The sequence below is a fragment of the Acanthochromis polyacanthus genome, chromosome 11 (genome assembly GCF_021347895.1).
Source record: "Acanthochromis polyacanthus isolate Apoly-LR-REF ecotype Palm Island chromosome 11, KAUST_Apoly_ChrSc, whole genome shotgun sequence".
NCBI lineage: Eukaryota > Metazoa > Chordata > Actinopteri > Pomacentridae > Acanthochromis > Acanthochromis polyacanthus.
The window spans coordinates 3,832,771-3,854,698 of NC_067123.1; the positions used below are offsets into that span (position 1 = coordinate 3,832,771).

At 38.4% G+C, this 21,928-nt stretch overlaps 1 protein-coding gene across 1 annotated transcript in view; it reads left to right on the plus strand.

The window, feature by feature from the left end:
- Positions 1-6,633, plus strand: part of crybg2 (crystallin beta-gamma domain containing 2) — a 63,488-nt gene extending 56,855 nt beyond the window's left edge. Inside the window, exon 20 of the mRNA XM_051955492.1 lies at positions 6,475-6,633. Coding sequence (XP_051811452.1) covers positions 6,475-6,633 — 159 coding nt within the window. The remainder of the gene's footprint in view (positions 1-6,474) is intronic.
- Positions 6,634-21,928: the final 15,295 nt, after the last annotated feature.

The window sequence follows — 21,928 nt, forward strand, 5'->3', positions numbered from 1 at the left end:
CCCAAGTAAGAAGATCATGTTTTCCAGAAGACTTTGATAATCTAAGTTATGAGAACCAAAATCAGTCCATTCAGTACTTCCGTAATGGAGTCTATATGAGTGATCTTAGGTTGCTCTAATTTAACGTGGATCAGAGGAGTCAGCAGCTGTAGTCGACTGTAATCACTCAGGAGAAGTTTAGAGGCAAAAAACTAAGAAAATATGATTACACACTTTCTCGATCAACAAAACTTACCTTTTAAGTTGCTGTTTGTATAATTTCCAGAAGATTTCTAATAAATCTATGAAGAAGGCTATGCATGTGTTAAAATGATTTCATTATAAGGAGTCTTTGGAACTAAAGACAGAAAATAAACATGGACTTTATAGGTGGATGGAACTTTAGTTCATGACAGTAAAAAAAAAAACCCCAAAAAAACAGATGTAGTCTCTATGTCTAAAAGTGACATCTTAAAGCTGCATCTGCTTAAATCCAGCAGGGGGCGACTCTCTAGTTGAAGAACACATCTGATTATATAGAAGTTAATGAGAAATAAGCTATCTTCTACTTTGATCTGTAGCTCAGTAAACATTTTTCTGATAAGTTATGGTCTCGATGCTAATTTTAAGCCTTTTTGAATATAGCATGATGTTACGCTTGTAATTAGGCCCATTTTGGGGGAAAATAGATGTTGAAGCAGGTGATGTTTAAGAAAAGAAGGTTAGCAGCTAATAATGACTAAGAAATGAGCTGTAAAATGAACATCTTTTGAAGTTTCCCCCTGCTTGGCAGCAGGTTTTTATTTTTTCTTTAACCTTATACAACCTGAATTCCAGCAGTTTTACCACCGTGAGCTCAGTTTCTCTGCTCGGGTCGGACTAGACGAGGAGGAATTTCAGGACTGAGGCCAAAATGGATGCCGAGCAGAGATCAGATTGCATGTAGATGTAGTTTCTGGGTTTTCCAGTGATAGCGGGCTGCTGCTGCTGACGCTTTTCACAGGATCTTATGTAAGCGTCGTTCAGAAAACACAGTTTCTCAGAGCCATTGTGTGTCTTTTCTGCACATTGGATTCCTCAGTCGTCTTTACATGTTTAAGAATAGTAATAATAGCTGCATTTTGTTTCTCCTTTCTGACCTCATATAAACCAGAATGTGAACGCACTGACGTGAGATTCCTGCACTGTAAATTTTTTTAATGCAAGACAAAGGAAAGTCTGTTATTTACAAAACATGAAAATACTGCATATGCTATATATGGCATTTTTTCCAAGTCCCCAAGTTGTTAGCCAATATGAAGGAGAAAAACACATTTGATAACACAGAATTACCACAAAGAGAGCGGAATTCCAGAAAAGATGAAAACCACAACACATCCATTCTAAATCTCGGTTTTTGTTCATTTTCTCTACAACCAACTTGACCATCAGTATTATGGGATGTATCATCGTGTGAACAGTAAAACTGTAGCAGTTTAGTGTCTAATGAAATCGTCGTAGAAACAATCATCGGTACCTGGATATGTTTGTTTATTCAAAATTATTCACAATTGTCCAGTGGCCCAAACTTATCCACGTTGCACCAGAAGTTTGCCTAAAACGACCCATAAACTCAATGCAAAATGTCTCAAAGGTTTTCCAAATTAATTCACAAACTTGACCAAAATGACACAAACTTCTCCAAAAATCCGTCCAACTGAATCCAAACCTGCCTTAAAAGTGTTTTATTACTCACAATGACTTAAAAAATGAACCAAAATGAGAAAATGATCAAACCACTTTTCCACAGATTTGCTGCTTCATCCAGATGAAGAGATTCAGCGATAAACATTTATTTCTTGCAATTCACTGAGGAAATGTGCAGCTAATTAGCCTCCAAATGAGGAAAACCATCGTTGTTTTTGGAGATAAACGCAGCTGCTCCATAACCACTCAGAAATTCTGCAACAAAATTCCAATCCTGTGGTTCATTCTGGTCCAGATATTTCCTTAAAACACGGTGAATATATGAGACTAATATTTAGAGCATAAATATAACCGAGTCTTCAATGTATTAAAATGAGCAAAGAGACTGAAACAGTCAAATTACTAAAAACTGACAACAAATGGTCAAAACAACCAGAAAGACAACACAAAATGAAAGAAAACACACAAACTGAGCAAAAAGAGACACGAGATAATTCCGCTGCTCTGAAAAACCATTCAGAAATCCTGTTGGTTGATTCTGGTCCAGATCATTTCCTGAAAACGGTGAATATGGGGGAAATTTAGAGGCTAAATATTTAGCTGGAGGTCGGTGGAGTGTTTGCTCGCTGCTCAGAGCTTCTCTGTGGTTCTGCTGTTTGATGTGGCTTCATGAATGATAATTTTAAAACGGCACTAAACGGCTCCTGTGTGGCCGCGGAGAGTCGGTCAGCCGTCCTGGAGTCTAGAAAAACAACGAGGAGGAGGAAAATGTGGCCGAGACGTTCTAAAAGTGGAGCTAGTTTGTTTGAAGCTGCAGTCTGATGTAAACTGGTCTGTTTCTGCAAGGATGGAACCTCAAGATAGGAAAGAAGAGCTGCAGGTTGAATTTTGCATTTACTTTTTCTTTTAAACAATAAAAGTTATGGCAGATTCTGTTGAAAAGTGCGTTTTGAGGCGGCACAACTGCATTCTCCATTTTTTTAAAGTTAATGTGTTTCTGCCAGATTATGTTTGTTTTTACTTAAATCTGCATCAATTCAGGCAGTATTCAGGAAACACGTTGCTCTGTCATGTCACAATTTGTCATTTGAGACAAAAACTAGAGAGTTTTATGTGTTTTCAGACCTGGGAACTTTTGTTTTTCACCCTCGAGAACAGATATTTTGAAGGTTCAGAAATCTAAATCCCACAGCCATGAAACTTGGTGAAGACTGGTCTAGTGTCTCATGAAGTTTCTGTCAGTGTTTATCTATGGATTGGATCCATATTTCCTACTAAATACAGTCTTTGTCGCTCCATTTCACCAACTGTTGAGGCTCTAACATCAGTAGAATCTTGATGTGGGGAAAGTTTTAACTGTGGATAATTTAAAGGCCTTTGAATTACTGAGGAGAAATAGAAATATGAACAAATTCTTTTTAGGCAGAACTCAGATGTTTCTCTCCTAAATGTATGGTTTCTATCTGCTGGACTGATGAAGTTCTGAGGCTCAGAAATATGGAAAAGGTTTTAACAGTTAAAACACAAACACTCTGGCTGTTCTGTTAAACAAACACAGAAACCTCTGACATCTCCAACGTCTTCCAAAACTGCCTCCAAGCTCTCAGCTGAAGTCCTCACTGACAACATGAGAGTTTCTGAGTGAAACTGACGGACGTCAACTCAGAGACACTAGAGGCTGAAAAAGAAGACGGCTGATGGAGAGAAAATCAGGACTGATTGTGATTAAAGAGAGGAGAGGAGGGATGTTTTAAGTGAAGGCGAGAGGCAGAGGAGGTGAAGGACTGATTGGTCAGAGATGCTAATGTATCAGCATCAAATCTGAAGACACCTGAACGCCTCAGCAGTCAGTTTTACATCCATCAGGCGTCACAGTCGAAAAATAAAACTGGTTTCTGTTCATTTTTAATAACCAACTTGCTAAAGTGTCTCAAAGACTGTAAACTGATCAAAATGTCCCACTAAAACACAAAAACGAGCCACAAAAAGATGTGGAAGCAAGAAAAACAAGACGCAAAATGCCTAAATCTAACACAAGCAAAAAGAAGGGACACAAACAAGAAAAAACATTAGAAAAAATCACACAAACAAGACATAAGACATGAAATGGCAAAAAGACATCAAATGATCACATCAAGAAAAAACTGTGCCAAAGACACAAAAACACAACACAAAGTGAATGAAAATGACAGAAGGGAGAAAAAAAAAGACAAAACAAGCAACAAACTGACACAGATCAGTTTTGGCATCCTCCAGGGTCACAGTCTAAAGAATAAATTAGTTTTTTTGTTAATTGTCTCTATAACACTGTGATCATCAGTATTATGGGATGTATTCTAGTGTGAACAGTTTAACGTCTATGATGACATAGAGTCCTGAGAAAACCTCCATGGTTCCCGGATGTGATTCTGTTTTCTGATAATTCACCAGAGAACTCTAAAGGTCATTCTGGGTAAACTTTAAGGCTCATGTCAGCATGTTGGTAGGTGGTTGGTCAGACTATTATAGACGCATGAAGGAGCATTTTTACACTCAGAAGAGTGAGGTGTCTATAGGCAAAATTTCCTCATATAGGATATTTTAACACTCAGGATTGTAGATTATGAGTCATTTGGGTTCACAAATCTGGAAAAAGTATACAAATGGACTTAAGGGACCTGGAACTCTGGAAATATCCAGTATGAAGGTAGACTCTGACATTAAAAAGTTACTGGAGATGAAGACCAGAAGATTCTTTGTGGTGATTTTGCTTCTTTTAGTGCGATTTTCGAGTCTTTCTGTGGTATATCACCTATTTTTTGTGGTTATTTGGGGTATTTTGTGGGTAATTTTGTCTTTTGTTGTGCTGATTTTGTGTCTTTTTGTGGTAGTCTTGGCTTTTTTGGGGGTAATTTTTGCATATTTAGTGGAAATTTTGTATCTTTTCATGTTAAAATGATCTACTTTGTGGGTTTATGTGTAGATTTGTGTTTTCACAGTGGTAATTTTCCCTCTTTTTTGGCAGTTTGGTCTCTTTTGTGGTAATTTTCCAGACTTTTTAGTTAGCTTTAGTTGCAGTTTTTCCAGAACTCAGGTGTGTCTTTCCTCCTAAATGTTCATGGTTATCTGCTGGACTGATGAAGTTTCTGAGGCCCAGAATGATGGAAAAAGTCATTAAAAGTGATAATCTGACCGCCACTCTATGGCTTCAAGGACCTGGAACTCTGGAAATATTCCCAGCCTGAAGGTAGAACTCTGATCATTAAAGTTACGAGATAAGACAGATGATTGTGAGGAGGTTTTGGTTGGAGGACAGATCTAATAAAAGTGCTTTTGTCTCTTATCTGACTCAGTTGACGTGTTCAGAACGTAATGTTGATGAAAAGGTGGTTAGAAAAAAAGTTGGGCTTCATTTTTGTGGGTTTTTTTGTTCCTCAAAGCACCTTGGTCCAGTTTTTTGTTCGTGCTGTCGACACGGTTTGTCAAGGGCCGAAGCTGCCACATGGCGCTGGCAAACATCCCTTTCTGAAGATCCTCCTCTCCTGCAGAAACCATAGAATCATCCACGTTCTCTGACTCTGATGAACCTTAAATAGCTGCAGTGGAGGGCCAACACATGCAGCGCCGGCGAGGTGTGCAAGTTTTAATCTTTAATACTGGAGGAACCTCAGCAGCTCCTGAAGAAACAGCAGCAGATAAAAGTAAGTCCATCAGCACGCAACACAAAGGAGAAGCTTCAGCCGAGGATCAGACAGAAGCTGTGACTCAGCAGGTTTCCTGTGATTCATGTTTAATTCACAAATCATTCACCCACACTCCACTGACTCATCCTTTATTTTCAGGTTTTCCTTCAACCGTCGAATCCCAAAACCTGCAGAAAGTTTAAAGAGAAAGCTGCAGCATTATTGGAGACAGAACTGACAAACAGGAAGAAATGTAGGATTTTTACATTTCTACAGCCTTTGAAATCACTTGGACAGGAACCTTAAACACATCTAAACTTTAGATGAAATATTTTATCAAAGTCACATTTATGTTTAAAAATGCCAAAATAGGTTGTTGCTTTAACTTATTTGTAAAAAACAGAAAATTCTGTGCTCTTTAGTGAAGCTGTGAAACCATCAGAGACTTGACTGTGAGTCACATGACAAAATTCAGACAGTTTTTGTTTTGTTGTGGGAGGTATTTGTGAAGATTTTGAAGACGTTTCACCTCTTCCAGAAGAGTTTTGAAAAACATCTTCAAGACCTACCAGAGAAGTGTGACGAGGGAGAAAACACTCGGAAACTGATGTCTTTTCCTTCTGGAATGTAATCATACAGACAACCCTAAAATCCTCAAAATCACAAGTCATTTAAAAATTCACCAAAAATCATACTTTGCTTTATCCGGATTTTGTCAAAAACAAGAACATTCTGGCACTTTTCTGGACACGACGGTGATACACAGTGACTCAGCTGTGACCACAGTCATGAACCAAAAAAAATTATGAGCTCTTGACCCAACCATAAAGCCATTAATCACTGATCTGTAACCAACCGTCACATGAGAAAAATATCAGGACTTTTCAGTTGAACTGGCAGGCAGTGTTTCAACAGAACAGGAGAGGAGTGTGGAAAAAATAAAAATATATATACAGTAAATATCCATCTGTATGTAGAGTTACTGCTTTCTTGATTGGTGGACTTGTGGAACAAATGTTGGACGTGTTGATTCCAGGTGTTTTTTTCTGTTTTTGTAAAATAAGAATACGAAGAAATGCACTTTCCTTTTTTCATTCTGTGTCATTCTATACGAAGACATTTCCAGATTTGTCTTCTCTTCTTCCAGGTTGTTCTGCTTTCCATAGAGGTGAAACTGAGCCACAGTGAAGAAACAAAAAACACCCAGGACCTGCTTGACATTTTGACGGTTGACGTCTTCGCCTGTGACTGTTTTGCTCTGGGAGATATTTGGGAAGTTTGGGAGGGTCGCACTCAGGTCAAGTAAAAATCAGAGAGACCAAAACACCAGAGAGAACTTCAGGAGCAAGAAGAGGTCGAAGAAATAGAAAACGGAGGAGTGAGAAAGCAGACGAAGTGTCCTGAAGCGAAAACCTGCAGGAAATGAAGTCAACAGTCTCAGAAGGATGTGAAAAGCAGCTGTGAGGCCAAGATCTTCATTCCTTTAATCTGAAGGCCTCTGAGGACTGACTGGTCGCTGTAATTAAGCTCTGATTGGACTCACATTCCAGCTTTTCTTGCTCACAAGCAGCTGAACTTATAAAAGCAACAACAGAAGAAGAGAAAGACATAATTTATATTCATGATTTTTCAATTAGAGGTTCACAGGAGTTCAAATAAAAACATGTAAGTGTGAACAAAAATAGACAGGCTGCTGGGATAAGTGGATTAATAGGCTTTGTAGCAGCAAATCCAGCTTAAGAGTTTCTATTTAATCACATTCTGAGGTAATGTTTTCAAACTAGATAACGGCAAATAGGTTCTGTTTTGTCCTGGATTAGAGGATTAAAGACGATGTTTACAGTAGCACGCAGGAGAATGCAGGGAGAAGCCGACACAGATGGGCTGCTGGGACTCTGATGAATCATTAATCTGGTTTGGCCACAGCAGAGAAGAGCCAGGGAGAGAGTCACTTCAGTCTAAACATCTAAAAGCTACCAATGAGTCCACATCAACATTTAGTCTAAATATCTAAAAACTACCCCTATGAAACACCTTTCTGTTTATGGACAGTTTTTACTCATTTTGGCAGGTGTTTGGGTTTGTTTTGGACAATTTCAATGAATTTTGGACAAGTTTCAAGTCCAAATAGGAAGAACCTGGAACCACACATCAAATTCCTACAAGAGTCCACATCAACATTTAGTCTGAATATCTAAAAACTGAAACTAAAAAGAACACGCAAAACGAAACAGAGGAGATCAAAGTGCCCAAAAAGACTCAAAACTAGAGAAACAAAACACAAAATGACAGAAGGGAGAAAAGCAACCACAGAAAGATTAAAAAACAACAACATAAACACAGAAGCCAAAGCAAACAAGACACTAAGCAACACAAAACCAAGAAAAACAAGATGAATGATGACAAAAAAAGACAGAACTGCCTATACGCACAAAAACAACACAAACGAGACAAAAAAGATGGACATAAATAATATACAGACACATATGGAACCACAAACTTGTAACTCTGTACATCGAACACCAAAATCTAAACCTCTATGAACATCTAGACCTTTATGAACACCAACATCTAGACCTCTATGAACATCTAGACCTCTATGAACAACAACATCTAGACCTCTATGAACATCTAGACCTCTATGAACATCTAGACCTCTATGAACAACAACATCTAGACCTCTATGAACATCTAGACCTCTATGAACATCTAGACCTCTATGAACACCAACATCTAGACCTCTATGAACATCTAGACCTCTATGAACATCTAGACCTCTATGAACACCAACATCTAGACCTCTATGAACATCTAGACCTCTATGAACATCTAGACCTCTATGAACACCAACATCTAGACCTCTATGAACATCTAGACCTCTATGAACATCTAGACCTCTATGAACACCAACATTTAGACATCTATCTATAACATCAGGTTCTGTTTCCTATCAATGAATCCACAACCTAAATAGCAGGAAACTGGAACCACACATTAAATTCCTACACCAATGAGTCCACATCGATATTTAATCAAAATATCTAAAAACTGGAACCTTGTCTGGTCAAACTTTCCTCACATCAGATTCTACTGATATTAGAGCCTCAAAAGTTGGTGAAATGTCGACCAAAGACTGTATTTTAATAGAAATATGGATCCATCGATAGATATATACACTTACAGGAACTTTATGGAGACACTAGACCAGCCTGGGTTGGAGTTTTAGCACTTTTTTACATTTTTAAGGTCCATGAATTATTCAGTAAAGTCATTTTCGACTATCTGAGTAATGTTGGCCAGGTTTCAAATAAACTTTGAGTCATTTAGAAAACAGGGTTTTAAACAAATTTTAGATATTTCTGAGTCATTTTTAACATAATTCAAGTCATTTTGGACAAATTTGCAAAATTACGTACAGTTTTGTTCATTTTGGACAGGTCTTTAGAGATTTTGGGCAGTTTTGACCAATTTTGTACAAATTTCAAGTCAAAATAGTGAGAAACTGGAACCACACATCAAATTCCTACCAATGAGTCCACATCAGCATTTCGTCTAAATGTCTAAAAACTGGAGCCTTGTCTGGTCAAACTTTCCAAACGTCAAATTCTACTGATATTAGAACCTCAAAAGTTGGTGAAATGTCGACCAAAGACTGGATTTCAGTAGAAATCTGATGGACAATGCAGGGTGAAGCCAAAACAGATGGGCTGCTGGGACTCTGATTAATCATTAATCTGGTTTGGCCACAGCAGAGAAGATGCAGACCCAGGAGGAAGACTCACTTCAGACCCTGGCACTGAAAGCAGAAACGCCAGCAGATATGGCTCCATTGAGCGTGCTCAGTGGAGCTCGTGCACATCGTGTCCTTCGGCGACGGAGCGGTGAAAGAGGAGCTATTTAAGGCCTTGGAGAGTAAAAATGAGATGACGGGGGTGCAGCGTGAGATCATCTCTGTGAGGGGAATAAAGAAAGAGCCCGGAAACTACCTTTTTATTATTCACTTTTAATGATTTTTCTAATTACTTTGCATCGAGCTGGTAGTGATTAAAGGTTTCTATTGACTGAGAGACTGAAAGGCTCAAATGAGAAAAGTTCAATTAACTTTACAGATACTGGGATGGAAGGAAATAACACAGCCTGATGTACTGTAACCTCTTTATGTACTTCTGTTTAGAAATGTATTAATTAGATTCAACTTTAGTGTCCCTGCACACAATATAGATATGAAAACATATAAATAATCATGAACAAAGGTTTCCATCCTATAAAGTCCATGTTAGCATGACAATCTTGAGTTTCAGTGGCTTCTATACTTCTGAATTTTCTGTGATTGAGTCATTGGTTCTTTCACAGATTTATTAAAGGCATTATGGAGGATGTTTTTTTTTTGTTTAATTTGTCTGATTCACATAAAATTAATATACTGACCTTTAGTGGACTTGTATGTATGGTTTCTAAAATAAATAAATAAATAAATAAAATAACTGTGGACATGGCAGGACCTGGAAAACATCAGCCAATCAATGCGCTCGAACCGAGGCGTTTGGTTTGCTCCCTTTCCTGTCAATCAAAAATCTTCCGGCTCAGGCCTAGTTACGTAGATTACGTACGCCTTGGACTTACGTGTTTTCTGTATGTGTTGCTTTGGTATAGCTTCGTAGTTAGCTGGCGACTTGTTTTGCTCATCTTTTTTTACATAATGGCAGATAAAGATCCAGGGGAACCCAGCTGTAAAAGAAAGGCATTTTTTGAGGTCAGAGAAAATAAAAGACGACTGGATCGCGAGAATGCAAAAACAAAAGTGATTATTGGCGAGTCATTTGGGCGATGGCATCAGCTCAAGCAACAAATGGACCTAAAGACAGATGCCTTGGTTGCTAAATTCCTTCTGGACAGGTAAAATATACTATTGTATTATACTGCGGCTGTAGGCAACTTAACGAATCCTACGCAAGTTTCTGGAGGGGGGCGTTTCTTCATAAATGTTAAGGGGGGGGAGGTTGGGGGGGTGAGGGAGAGGTTGTATGTGCGCATGCGTATGCTACGTTCAAAGTCGTAGGAAATTAAATCTCCTCTAATGCCATTAAGTCACACATGTATGGGAAATACAACCACAACTGTTGGTTTAGAAACTTAAATTGTCAGTTTTGGTGAAGTAGAAATTTGTTTTTATCAAATTTTCTTAGTTTAATGGCCTCTTGGCGTCTCCTGAGTGATTACAGTCGACTACAGCTGCTGACTCCTCTTCCAACTACAAAATAAACCCAAAGATCAGAGAGAATCCTCAGATCTCATGCTGGCATTGCTTGCATGAACTGCTACTCTGTCGGTGTCACTTTTCCTGATGTCAGTACACCTTACTCAAAACCTAAGTCATCTGAATCACCAGAGTGTCTCTCTGTGTCTGCCTCCTCATCCTCTCTTGACCTCGCTGAACTTCCACAGCGCTCAGCAAAGATCTGAATAAGGAAATCATAAACTTCAACAAGTCAGAAAGTCACTTGGAGCCATTTGAAAGCAGCTTCAGATCCTAAATCATCTGTTTGTCAGAATAAAGTTCATCGTCCAGTTGTGTTACTGTCTCCACCAGGAAGAAAACACAAACTATCACCTGCTGCTGAGAGACCATTGGTCAGGATGGTCAAAAGTCAACCAAGAACCATCAGAAAGCAGGTCTGAATGGATGAGAAGCTGCTGGAACACAGCTGTCAGTGTCCACAGGGTTTTACATCAACATGAACTGAGAGGATCCATGAAGAAGGACGTTCTTCCTCTGGAAGCAGAACCTTAAAGCTCCACTGATTACATGGACAAAGAAAAGACCTTCTGGAGGAAAGTTCTGTGGTCAGATGGAAGAAAAAGTGAAAGTGAGACCTTTAACTCCAAGAACACCAAACCTACCATCAAGCATGGAGGTGGCAGTATCATGCTCTGGGGCTTTCTAGAAGAGCTTCTGGACTGGTTTCAGACTGAATGTTGGACTGGTTCTGGACTTTCTTGGCACTGGTCTATGTTTGGTTCCATTCTTGGTTCTCCTGGTTTTGGATGTGATTTAAAGTTGGTTTAGGATTTATTTTACTCTGGATCTGGTCCTGGATGTGGACTGGTTCTGGACTGTCTTCGGCGGGTCTTGGACTTTTTTCAGAGTAGTTTAGATTTGGTTTGCCCCGATATTGTACTATTTTTTTCACTTTTTACGACTGGTTTGAGACTGTATTCTGGCTGGTTCTGAACATTTTTTTGGACTGCTTTAGGTTTGATTTTGGTTTTAGACCTTTTAAGGATTGACTTCAGACTTTTGGGAGTTTATGGACTTTTTAGGAATAGTTTAGGTTTGGTTAAAACTCGAAAGTACTGATTTAGATTAAATAACATAGCATCAAATTATCATTTTGTGTCATTTAAACTGAGATTTCTGTATTAATCAATTTAAACTACATCCTTAGTAAATTAACTAAACTGGCTCGATCACTTAACTTTTCACCAGTTTGAGTTCAGGATTTCAAGTGTTTGTGCTCCCAATTGCCAAATAATTCTTTCACTGCAGAGGAGGTGGGAATTAATCTGACTCAATATAGTTTGTTGATTGAACATAATTTCAGTAGAAGTCAGAATTTAAAAATATTGATGCAAACCTTCAACATTTCTTTCTAAAATGATGCCCATTCCCATCACTTTTTACAACCACGATGCTGGACGTCTGTATTAATGTTTACACTCAAACATACACTATTGTTCAAAAGTTTGGGTTCACCCAGACAATTCCATGTTTTCCTTGAAAACTCCCACTTCTATCCATGTGTTAACATAACTGCAGAAGGGTTTTCTAATCATCAATGAGCCTTTCAGCACCATTAGCTAACACAATGTAGCATTAGAACACAGGAGTGATGGTTGCTGGAAATGTTCCTCTGTACCCCTATGGAGATATTCCATTAAACATCAGCCGTTTACAGCTACAATAGTCATTTAACACATTAACAATGTCTACACTAGATTCATTTCTTGTTATCTTCATTGAAAAAAGCTGCTTTTCTTTCAAAAATAAGGACATTTCTAAGTGACCCCAGACTTTTGAATGGTAGTGTACATTGTTCAGCTCAGATTTTAGGGATTCTGAGGTTAAAAATAGAAGGTTCTGATACCACTGAAGTCTTGTCTGTGTGGTAATGTGTCGTCACGGTACGATGGCGCTGAATAAAAGCTGTGAAAGAGAACCTGTCATGAAGCGGCAGAAACTCCAGACACAACACGTCTGCTTCAGGCGACCTGGAGCTGCAGGTGCGTTCAGGTGTCTCCGTGTTCGTGACAACCGGCGGTTGAGTCTGAGGTGTGGGGAGTTCTCCTGGGAACCGTCGGCTTCCACCGTCTGATCCACCGGACCCCCCGGGAGCTCCGAGGCTTTAGACCCGGACACACAAACACTTGTCAGAGCTGCTGTATGGATCTGAAACCTCCTCCTCACTTCAATCGACACCACAGAAAGAGTCCCGAGGGCCCGAGTCGGCCTCCTGTTCATTCGCTGCATGTCGATAAAACGACCTGCGACCGCTCAAACACACCTTCCTGTCACTTCCAATTTCCTGCCCACTAACAGACAGAACGCAGGAACAAGACTGGAGCACTGCACGGCTCAAAAACACTGCAAGTGAAAGGAACTAAACGGAACTTTTAAGTGTAAGAAAGCAAGTAAATTAAGTAAACATATATACTGGTGTATGACCGCCTGTCCAATATTGTGTTGGTCCACTACATGCCATCATAATATATACATCCAGCATCTTTTTTCACTGATTAAAAGTTCAGTTTAGTTGCTTCCACTTGCAGGATTTTTTATTCTTGAAGTGCTGCAGTCTTCTTCCTGTGTTCTGTTCTGCTTCCAGCTGCACACATCACTGCAAACACACAACTAGACTCAAAATGTGTCCACAATGACATAAATCTAGTCAACAATGACCCAAAAATACTCCAGAATGACTAGAACTTTTATAAAATTTAAAAAAAAACAATGTGTCCAAAAATGAAGTGAAATCTGTCCAAAATTATTTTAAAATTGATCTACAATGACAGAAAAAAAGTCTAAAATGACTCACGTGTCCAAAATAAAGGCAAGTTGTGTCCTTAATGACTACGATGTTCTCAGAATGTCTTAAAATGAGTCTAAAATGACAGAAATCGAGTAAAAAATCATTTTGAAAATGTCCCAAATGACTAAAATTTGTTAACATTTAGGTGAAATCCATGAGAAATGATCTAAGTTTATTAAAAATTAGTCCAAAATTAGTAAGAAAACTTGCCCAAAATGCATCAAAAATTGTCCAAAAAGACCCAAAATGTACAAGAAAGGTGTAAAAATAACATGTTCTTGTGTGCACTTTTCTGCTTCTAGCAGCACACATCATTGCAAATACACAAAACTAGACTCAAAATGTGTCCACAATGACACAAATCTGGTCAATAATTGCCCAAAAATAGTCCAAAATGATGAGAACTTTCCAAAAATTCCTAAAATTCGTGGAAAGTCTCTCTGAAATGACCTATGTTTCTCTAAAATTGATCCAAAATGACAGGAAAAAAGTCTAAAATCACTCATGTCCAAAAAAGTCACATTGTGTCATTACTGACTACAGTGTTCTCAAAATGAGTCTAAAATGACATAAATCCTGTCAAACATATTTTTCTAAATGTCCTAAATGACTAAAACTGATCCAAAATTTCTAAAATGTGTCAAAAATTAGGTGAATTTCATCCAAAATGACTTAAGTTTATCCAAAATTAGTCCAAAATGACTAAAACTCATCCATAATGCATACAAATTGTCATTTTCTGTCATTTTGGATCAACTTCTGATAAACTCAAGTCATTTTGGGTGAATTTCACCTCAGTTTTGACACATTTTGGGAATTTTGGAAAAATTTAAGTCACTTGGGACATTCAGAAAAACATCTTTGACAAGATTTATGTCATTTTTGAATCATTTTGAGAACAATGTAGTCATTAAGAACACGGCTTGGCTTTATTTTAGACACATTTGAGTCATTTTCTGTCATTTTGGATCAATCTTGGGTAAACGTAAGTCATTTTGTACAGACTTCCCCTTTATTTACATCATTGTGGACACATTTTGAGTCTAGTTTTGTGTTATTAACAGACAGAACACAAGAAGAAGACTGGAGCACTGCACGGCTCAAAAATACTGCAAGTGGAAGCAATTAAACTGAACTTTTAATCAGTATAATAAGATGCTGGATGCATATATTATGACTTCATGTAGTTAATATAGACTCGAGACGTCCAGACCTGCTGATAAATTGTCACTGCAATGATTTATTTTTCCATCTGGAAGCACCTTTACATATTAGACTCGTAAGCGCCAGAAAATTACATTTGCTGGCATCATGACTGAAGACCTAAATGCTAATTAGCAATCGTACATCCACAGGCTTTGGGAAAGACATCAGTGGGAGTTGATGTGAACAGGTGAAGCTCTGCAGAGTCTGAGAGAAGCTGAGCCAAACCCAAAAATATCGAAACCTGCTGGCTCCAGAACTGAAGCCTAAAGATGTGGGAGGATTAATTTGTTTTCCTGTTTTATTTTGTGTTTGTTTATCATTTTATCATCTGTGGTTCTGACAAATGTTGAATAAAGTTAATGTATAACGGGAAATGTTGGACCATTACAGACCTGAGAGATGAGATATATTTCACCATAATCAAAAGGAAATTTGTTTCATGCAGCTCTGTACAACTTCAGACAGCATGAAAATAAAACAAAAGCCAACAACTAGGCTCATAGGAAGCTATATATAAAAAAATACAAGTTCATTCAAACAAAACAGATAAATAACACCAGTAGAACAAAACCAGAGACCCAGAGATCAACCCTGTAGATCAAACGTGTTGCCTCAAACATAAAGAATTAAAGAACCGAGCTGCCGTTTGTTGAGCAGAACGACAGAAGTGGAAATAAAAGACAGTTTAGAACAGACAGGATGAAAGCCGAGCCGCAGAGATGCCAGCAGAAGCAAACCTCTGGAGGGAAGTGGAGGTCAAAGACGACAAAGTTTCTCAAACTTCAGCACATGGATGGTTTTGACAGCCTTTCTGTGTCCAGAGACCCGAAAAAATAAACCATAAAAAAAGACAAATTCAAGAGCAGCAAGACCACTGTTTCAGTTATCTGGTCTACGAGGAAACATACTACTCATTAAGCCTTTAAAGGTTCCATATTGTCCTGTTTTTAAGGAAATTAATTGAAGTCTCACATTTCCACAGAATGTCTTTCAGTTAAAAACACTACAAAGATGAGTGTTTTCTCCATGACTGTATAATCCAGGCTGTAGTTATTCTAAAAACTTTAAATGTAGTTAAGCTAGTGCTGGCTCCGCCCCCTTCAGGAAGGAAAAAACATTGAACATACAAGAAGTCTTTGGCATATCATATTCACCAAGTCAAAAATCGGACCAAAACTAGTCTAAATTTAGACTCAAACCAAGTCTGAAACTCTTTCGAAACGCGTCTAAAATCAACCCAAAAGCTAATCTTCTGAGCTCTACTTGGAGGTCATCAACCACAGAAGTCTTTTATGGTGCCCGTTGCTAGCTAAAGTCCCACACCTCCTCTGGTCTCTACAGTATTAAACAGTAAGAGGCTCCACCTGGTGGAACAACCAGGAACTACAGCTGACAACACATTTACTGACATACAAGACCTTCTTTGTCAGTTAATATCTCTATAGCTGGTTGTATTATTAAGAAAGTCTAAAATCGGACCAAAACCAGTCTATAATAAGACTGAAACCAAATCTAAAACTTGTTTTAAACCGGTCTAAAATCATCCCAAAAGCTGCTCATCACTTCCATGAATGAGCTCCAGTTGGAGGTCCTTAACCACCACAGAAGTCTTTGTCATGGTGCCTATTGCTAGCTTAACATGAACTGTAGTCTAAGTGACGCCTCCTCCAGTCTCAACAGTATTAAACAGTAAGAGGCTCCACCTGCTGGAACAACCAGGTACTACAGCTGGTCTACAGTACATTTACTGACATCATGACCTTCTTCTTTGTTTGAATTACTAATCAAGTCTAAAATAAGACTGAAGCCAAATCTAAACCTTGTTCTAAACCTATCTAAAATCACCATAAAAGCTAGCCTTAAATTGCATCGATGAACTAGTCAGTAAGAGGCTCCACCTGGTGGAACAACCAGAAACTACAGCTGATCTTTGATACATTTACTGACATGCATGTGCTTCTTCTTCTCCCTTATTGTTTCATACACATTTTAATCGCTGACATAATTAATTGCATTCAACCACTATTCATTGACAGCCCTGTTAGGGGCCGTAAACTTCATGCAGATCTGGTTTTATGGAGCCTCTTTAAAAGCTCAGTAAAATCCTGATGACTCACAGTTGGTTGCAACGTGACCACATGAGAGCTGAGATTCTGGCATCTGGCGTCCTCCACACAGGGCTGACTGTATTGGTTTTAGCAGCTTTTCCTTCTGTTTGATCAAGTCACTGGTGAGAACAGATGGAAAAAAGAGAGGAAGAGGAGAGATGAGGAGAAAAAAAGACAGCAATAAATCAGCTTAAATAGGCTGCAGTTTGTTGGGATTGGAGCAGGTAAGGGTTGGCAGGTGCACCAACGGCGGCTTAAATAATACCGAAAGGTGTTTTTCTTCTCTTTTTTAATCTTTCCAGGGCACGGCTAGAATTCATAACAGTAATCCCATTATGTTATTGGTGTTGTATAACATCTACGCCGGTATTCCTGTGACAGGTGGGTAATCTCTCCAAAAGTGTTTTGACAGTCCATCAAACCACGAACGCCGGCCGAGTCTGATCCTTTCGGCTTCATTTTGAATGTCATTCCATTTTGATTTTAATCTGGTATATGAAATCCGCACCGCCGCCGCTAACACACACAAATGTACAACCGCATTACGTTCACACAAACACTCATATAGCCGCCCAGCCTTCTCTTCCTGCAGGGTTTATTGTGATCCTCACCTGGCAGGTTCACGTCAGCATCTGCCATCAGAATTTGTCCACCTCCTGGAGATATAATCACCTGAGCTCTGCTGTCGGATTGACGATAACAAGAAGAATGTCCTCACTATTCTACACCTGAAGTAGGAGCTCATCTCCTCCACTGCTGTAGGGTTCAGGGTTTTATTCTACCAACACTGAATATTTGCAAATCAAAACATGACAGCAATCCTGGATTTATGCTGCTGAATATGCCGCAGTTTCTCTTTGGAAAATGTCCTTTCATCACCAACAATGAACCCAGACTTTGCTCTCTGTAGACAGAATTCAGAAAACAAATTGCTCAGATTTTTGCTTGAGGTGAACACGACTCAGTCCTGTGAAATGTTTTGGTAGAATTTGGAGAATTTTCACGTGTTTTCAGACTTGGGAGTTGTTGTAATTCTTGTAATTCACCCTCAAGAAAGCACGGCACCCGAAAAGCCATTTTACTGGTTCAATATCTCCAGAAAAAAACTCCCATCGTAATAAAATATGTGAAGGACTCAGACAGAATAGTTCCATCAGATCAGAACAATTGAATGGATTCAGCAGAGGATACAGTTTTAATTATCGGTCCTTGAAAATGGAAAAGAAAAATGCAAAATTGGTCAATTATGGTTGATGTGTCTCCATAAAGCTCCTTTAAGTGTACATCTATGGATGGATCCATGTTTCTACTAAAATACAGTCTTTGGTCGACATTTCACCAACTTTAGAGGCTCTAACATCAGTAGAATCTGATGTCTGAAAAGTTTGACCAGACAAGGTTCCAGTTTTTAGCTATTTTGATTAAATGTCGATGTAGACTCATTGGTGTAGGAATTTAATGTGTGGTTCCAGTTTCTTGCTATTTAGGTGTGAAACTTGTCCATAATGAGTAAAATCTGTCCATAATTTGGCAAACTTTACCCAAACTGACTAGAAAAATGTCCAAAGTTACTCATAAGTATTAAAAAACTAGTTAAAATCCAGTTTGAAAGGACTTACAGTATATCTGAAACCTGGCCAACATCACCCGGATAGTCTAGCATGACATTATTGGATAATTATTGGATCTTGAAAATGGAACAATAGTACAAAATATTCAATCCAGGCTGGTCTAGTGTCTCCATAAAGTTCCTGTAAGTGTATATCTATGGCTGGATCCATATTTCTACTAAAATACAGTCTTTGGTCGACAATTCACCAACTTTTGAGGCTCTAACATCAGTAGAATCTGATGTGAGGAAAGTTTTAACAGCCAAGATTCCAGTTTTTAGATGTTTAGACTAAACATTGATGTGGATTCATTGGTGGGAAACAGAACGTGGTGTGTAATAACTGTGCAATCACTCTCAGCGCTTTCAGTTTCAACATTTAAATGGCTTCACTGTGACACACATGTAGAGACGGAGCAGCATCAGCAGCTAATGCATCAAAATTAGTTTATCACAGTGAACGAGTCGATTTGGTCTGAAACACTGTCTCCCAAAAACCTGGTTTCCTGGAAACTAGATGCATCCATAATTCTGTTGGAAAGAAACATGATATCATCAGGATGTTGGAGTGTTGAGGACAGGATTGGTTCAGTTCAACTAAACATGTTGTCTTTCTGACTCAGACTTGGTTCTTCAGGTTCTTGATGGGTCTAAGTCAGGACTTTGGGGGGACCAGTCTAGAACCTTCATTCCAGCCTGATGGAACCATTTATTTACCACGTCTGATGTGTGTTTGTGTCATTGTCTTGTTCAAACATCCAACTGTGCCCAAGATCAACCTTCTGCTGATGGTTTTAGGTTTTCCTGAAGAACTTGGAGGTGATCCTCTTTCTTCATTATTCCATTTACTTTGTGTAAAGCTCCAGTTCCTCAGGGCATGATACTGCCACCTCCATGCTTGATGGTACTATAGTGTCCTCCTACTGAAGTTCATTCAACAGCTAATGGAAACAAGCTTGACTTGCCTTTTCTTTTTTAAATGTTGTCAGTCTTAAATGTGATGTTTTAGTCTCAACTCTTGACCAGTTTATGAGTATAAAATCCAAACCCATGACTGTGATATTTGCTCCTTCAGCTGTTTGATAATAAAACTCGCCAACATCATTACAAATTACATCAAAACCTCCACAGAAGCGTCTCTAAGCAGCCTTTTAACACCATCTGCTCGTCCTCTGTTGACCCTCGTACATCCAGAATGCTTCAGAGACTCTGTACAGTTAAACTAATCGCTGGCTGGTGGATGAATAAGTTGCTGCAGAAGTGGATTTAACCGTCTGAATGGAGCTCTGATATCTTTGACATGATTCATTCTAACTGCTGTTGACCTGAACTGACTGCAGAGCAGAAAAAAACAGCAGCAGTCATTTCAGCAAGAGATGATTTTATGTTCAAACAATAAAGAAGTAAAAGAGCAGTTGAGTATTCTGACTTTATTATAGAGTCTCAGCCACAGGTAGAGGAAGTCAGAGTGAATGAATAGATGAACAAAATGTGTCGTCTTTAAACAGATTATTTGTTTCACACTCAGCTGAGCAACTAAAAATGTCTTTACCAGTTTCAGTGAAACAGCAGAACAGATTCCTGAAATTAACTGTCAGTTTTTCGCTGCATGACAAACTCCTGCAGCTCTATGGAAACAGAACAGCATAAAGAAGTGCCTTGTCAGGATGATACACTTATACAACCATAAAACATAAAGAAAAGAAGACAAAAGTTGAATTTCTTTGATTATTTGCTTTACAAAAAATTAGAAAAATCTGGAATTAGCATGTGCATTTTTCTTTTCACAGGTGTTACTACCACTGGGGACAAAATGTATATTTTCCACATTATTTACAGTAGATATTTTACTATTTCTATTTTTAATTTTCAAACAAAATCAACAAATAGACTTTGAATTTTTGTCACGTGACTGTAGGTCACAGCGGAGTCATTTACGGCTTCCAAGTTGTGCCAAGAAACACGGAATTTTCTGTTTTTAACAGAATCTTTTTACTGCAGATGGTTTATTTTTGGCACATTTTTCAAATTAAGCATGTAGAGTAAAGTGATTGTGATTAAATTAGTAGAACCCAGATCACAGACGAGCAGTTCAAGGGCCTCTTGAATGTTGAAATTCTGATGATTCTCTCTGTTGCTGGCTGATAAATGGTGTAATTTTGCTGATTTATTATAACAGATAAGATGCACTTCAGACCAACCAGTAAGGAATTAAGGTCTGATTTTGATGCAAAACATTTTTTTGGTACCTACTTTATATCTTTTATTCTACATGAAGAGATTGACTAATTTCATTGCAAATGCAGTTACGATAAAGAAATTCTCTTTTGTTTTACATTTACTAAACCTTAACCATGCCCACAAGTGTTACCACAACTGGACAAAAAAAGACACTGATTCCACATTCTGTACAGTAGATATTTTACTGTTTGTATTTTTAATTTCCAAACTCTTCTCTGTGCAAACACTTCCTGAATTTCTGTCATGTGACTTTTGGTCACAGGTGAACCATTCATGGCTTCAGAGTTGCACCCAAAAGTTCTTAATTTTCAGTTTTTTACAGAATCTGCTTACTGCAGATGGTTTATTTTAAACACATTTTTGAAAATGAGGCATGTAAAGTAGAAATTAAATATCACAATTTTAGGTTTAGTATGAAGACGTGTAGTTCAAGGACCTCTGGAAAGTTTAAATTCTGATGATTTTTTCTCTTGCTGGCTGATAAATGATGTAATTCTGGTGATTTGTTTCTGTAGATGAGATGAATTTCAAACCAACCGGCTCGCAATTAAGGTCTTATTTTGATGCGGAACATTTTATTTCTGATTTATTTATTTTTCTGCTAGCTGTCGATTTACTTTATATTATTTATTCTGCACGAATGACGATAAAGAAATTGCTTTCCGCTCCACATTTGCTAAACCCTAACCACGGTGCAGTCAGATCATGTCTGTCTCTGTTTTAGAAGCCACGTCGTCATGGCAACGCTTGTTTTCTGTTTATTTGAGATGATTAATTAGTTTCAAATGTACAGGTGGTGAATGTGAAAAATGCTCTCTCACATTAATCGAGGACGAAACCCAGCGAACGTTAGAGTAAACTCCTGGTGGGATTAATGACACGCTCAGAATTTAAAGTGCTTCATTTTATTTTATTTTTAAGTGACAGTAATGCGACTCGCAAACACACGCCCTCGTATTAGCTCAATAAAAACACAAAACCTCCAACATGTGAGCTCATAAGCTGCTGCAGCTCCCAGATCAGATTCTGCTCTGGAACTCATATATCTGATATCTCCTTTTGTCTCTAATATACAAACACCTTAATCAAAAGAAGCTTCACACTGCAAAGGAGGAATAAATCTGATAAGAGAGAGCCGCCCCGTAACGCAGGAGGGAGATTAAAGTGGAGGTTCTGCTGCAGAAGAAGATTTCTTTAGTTTAATATAAAGAAACGCATGATTACATGAAGCTCAGTGCTGCTCAGAGCATTAATAGTGATCACAGTAATAATTTATTCATGTAGAACCTGCTCAACTCTTGTCTCAATGAGGCTCCATATGGTGGTTTTTAAGTCAGTTAACTCACTTTT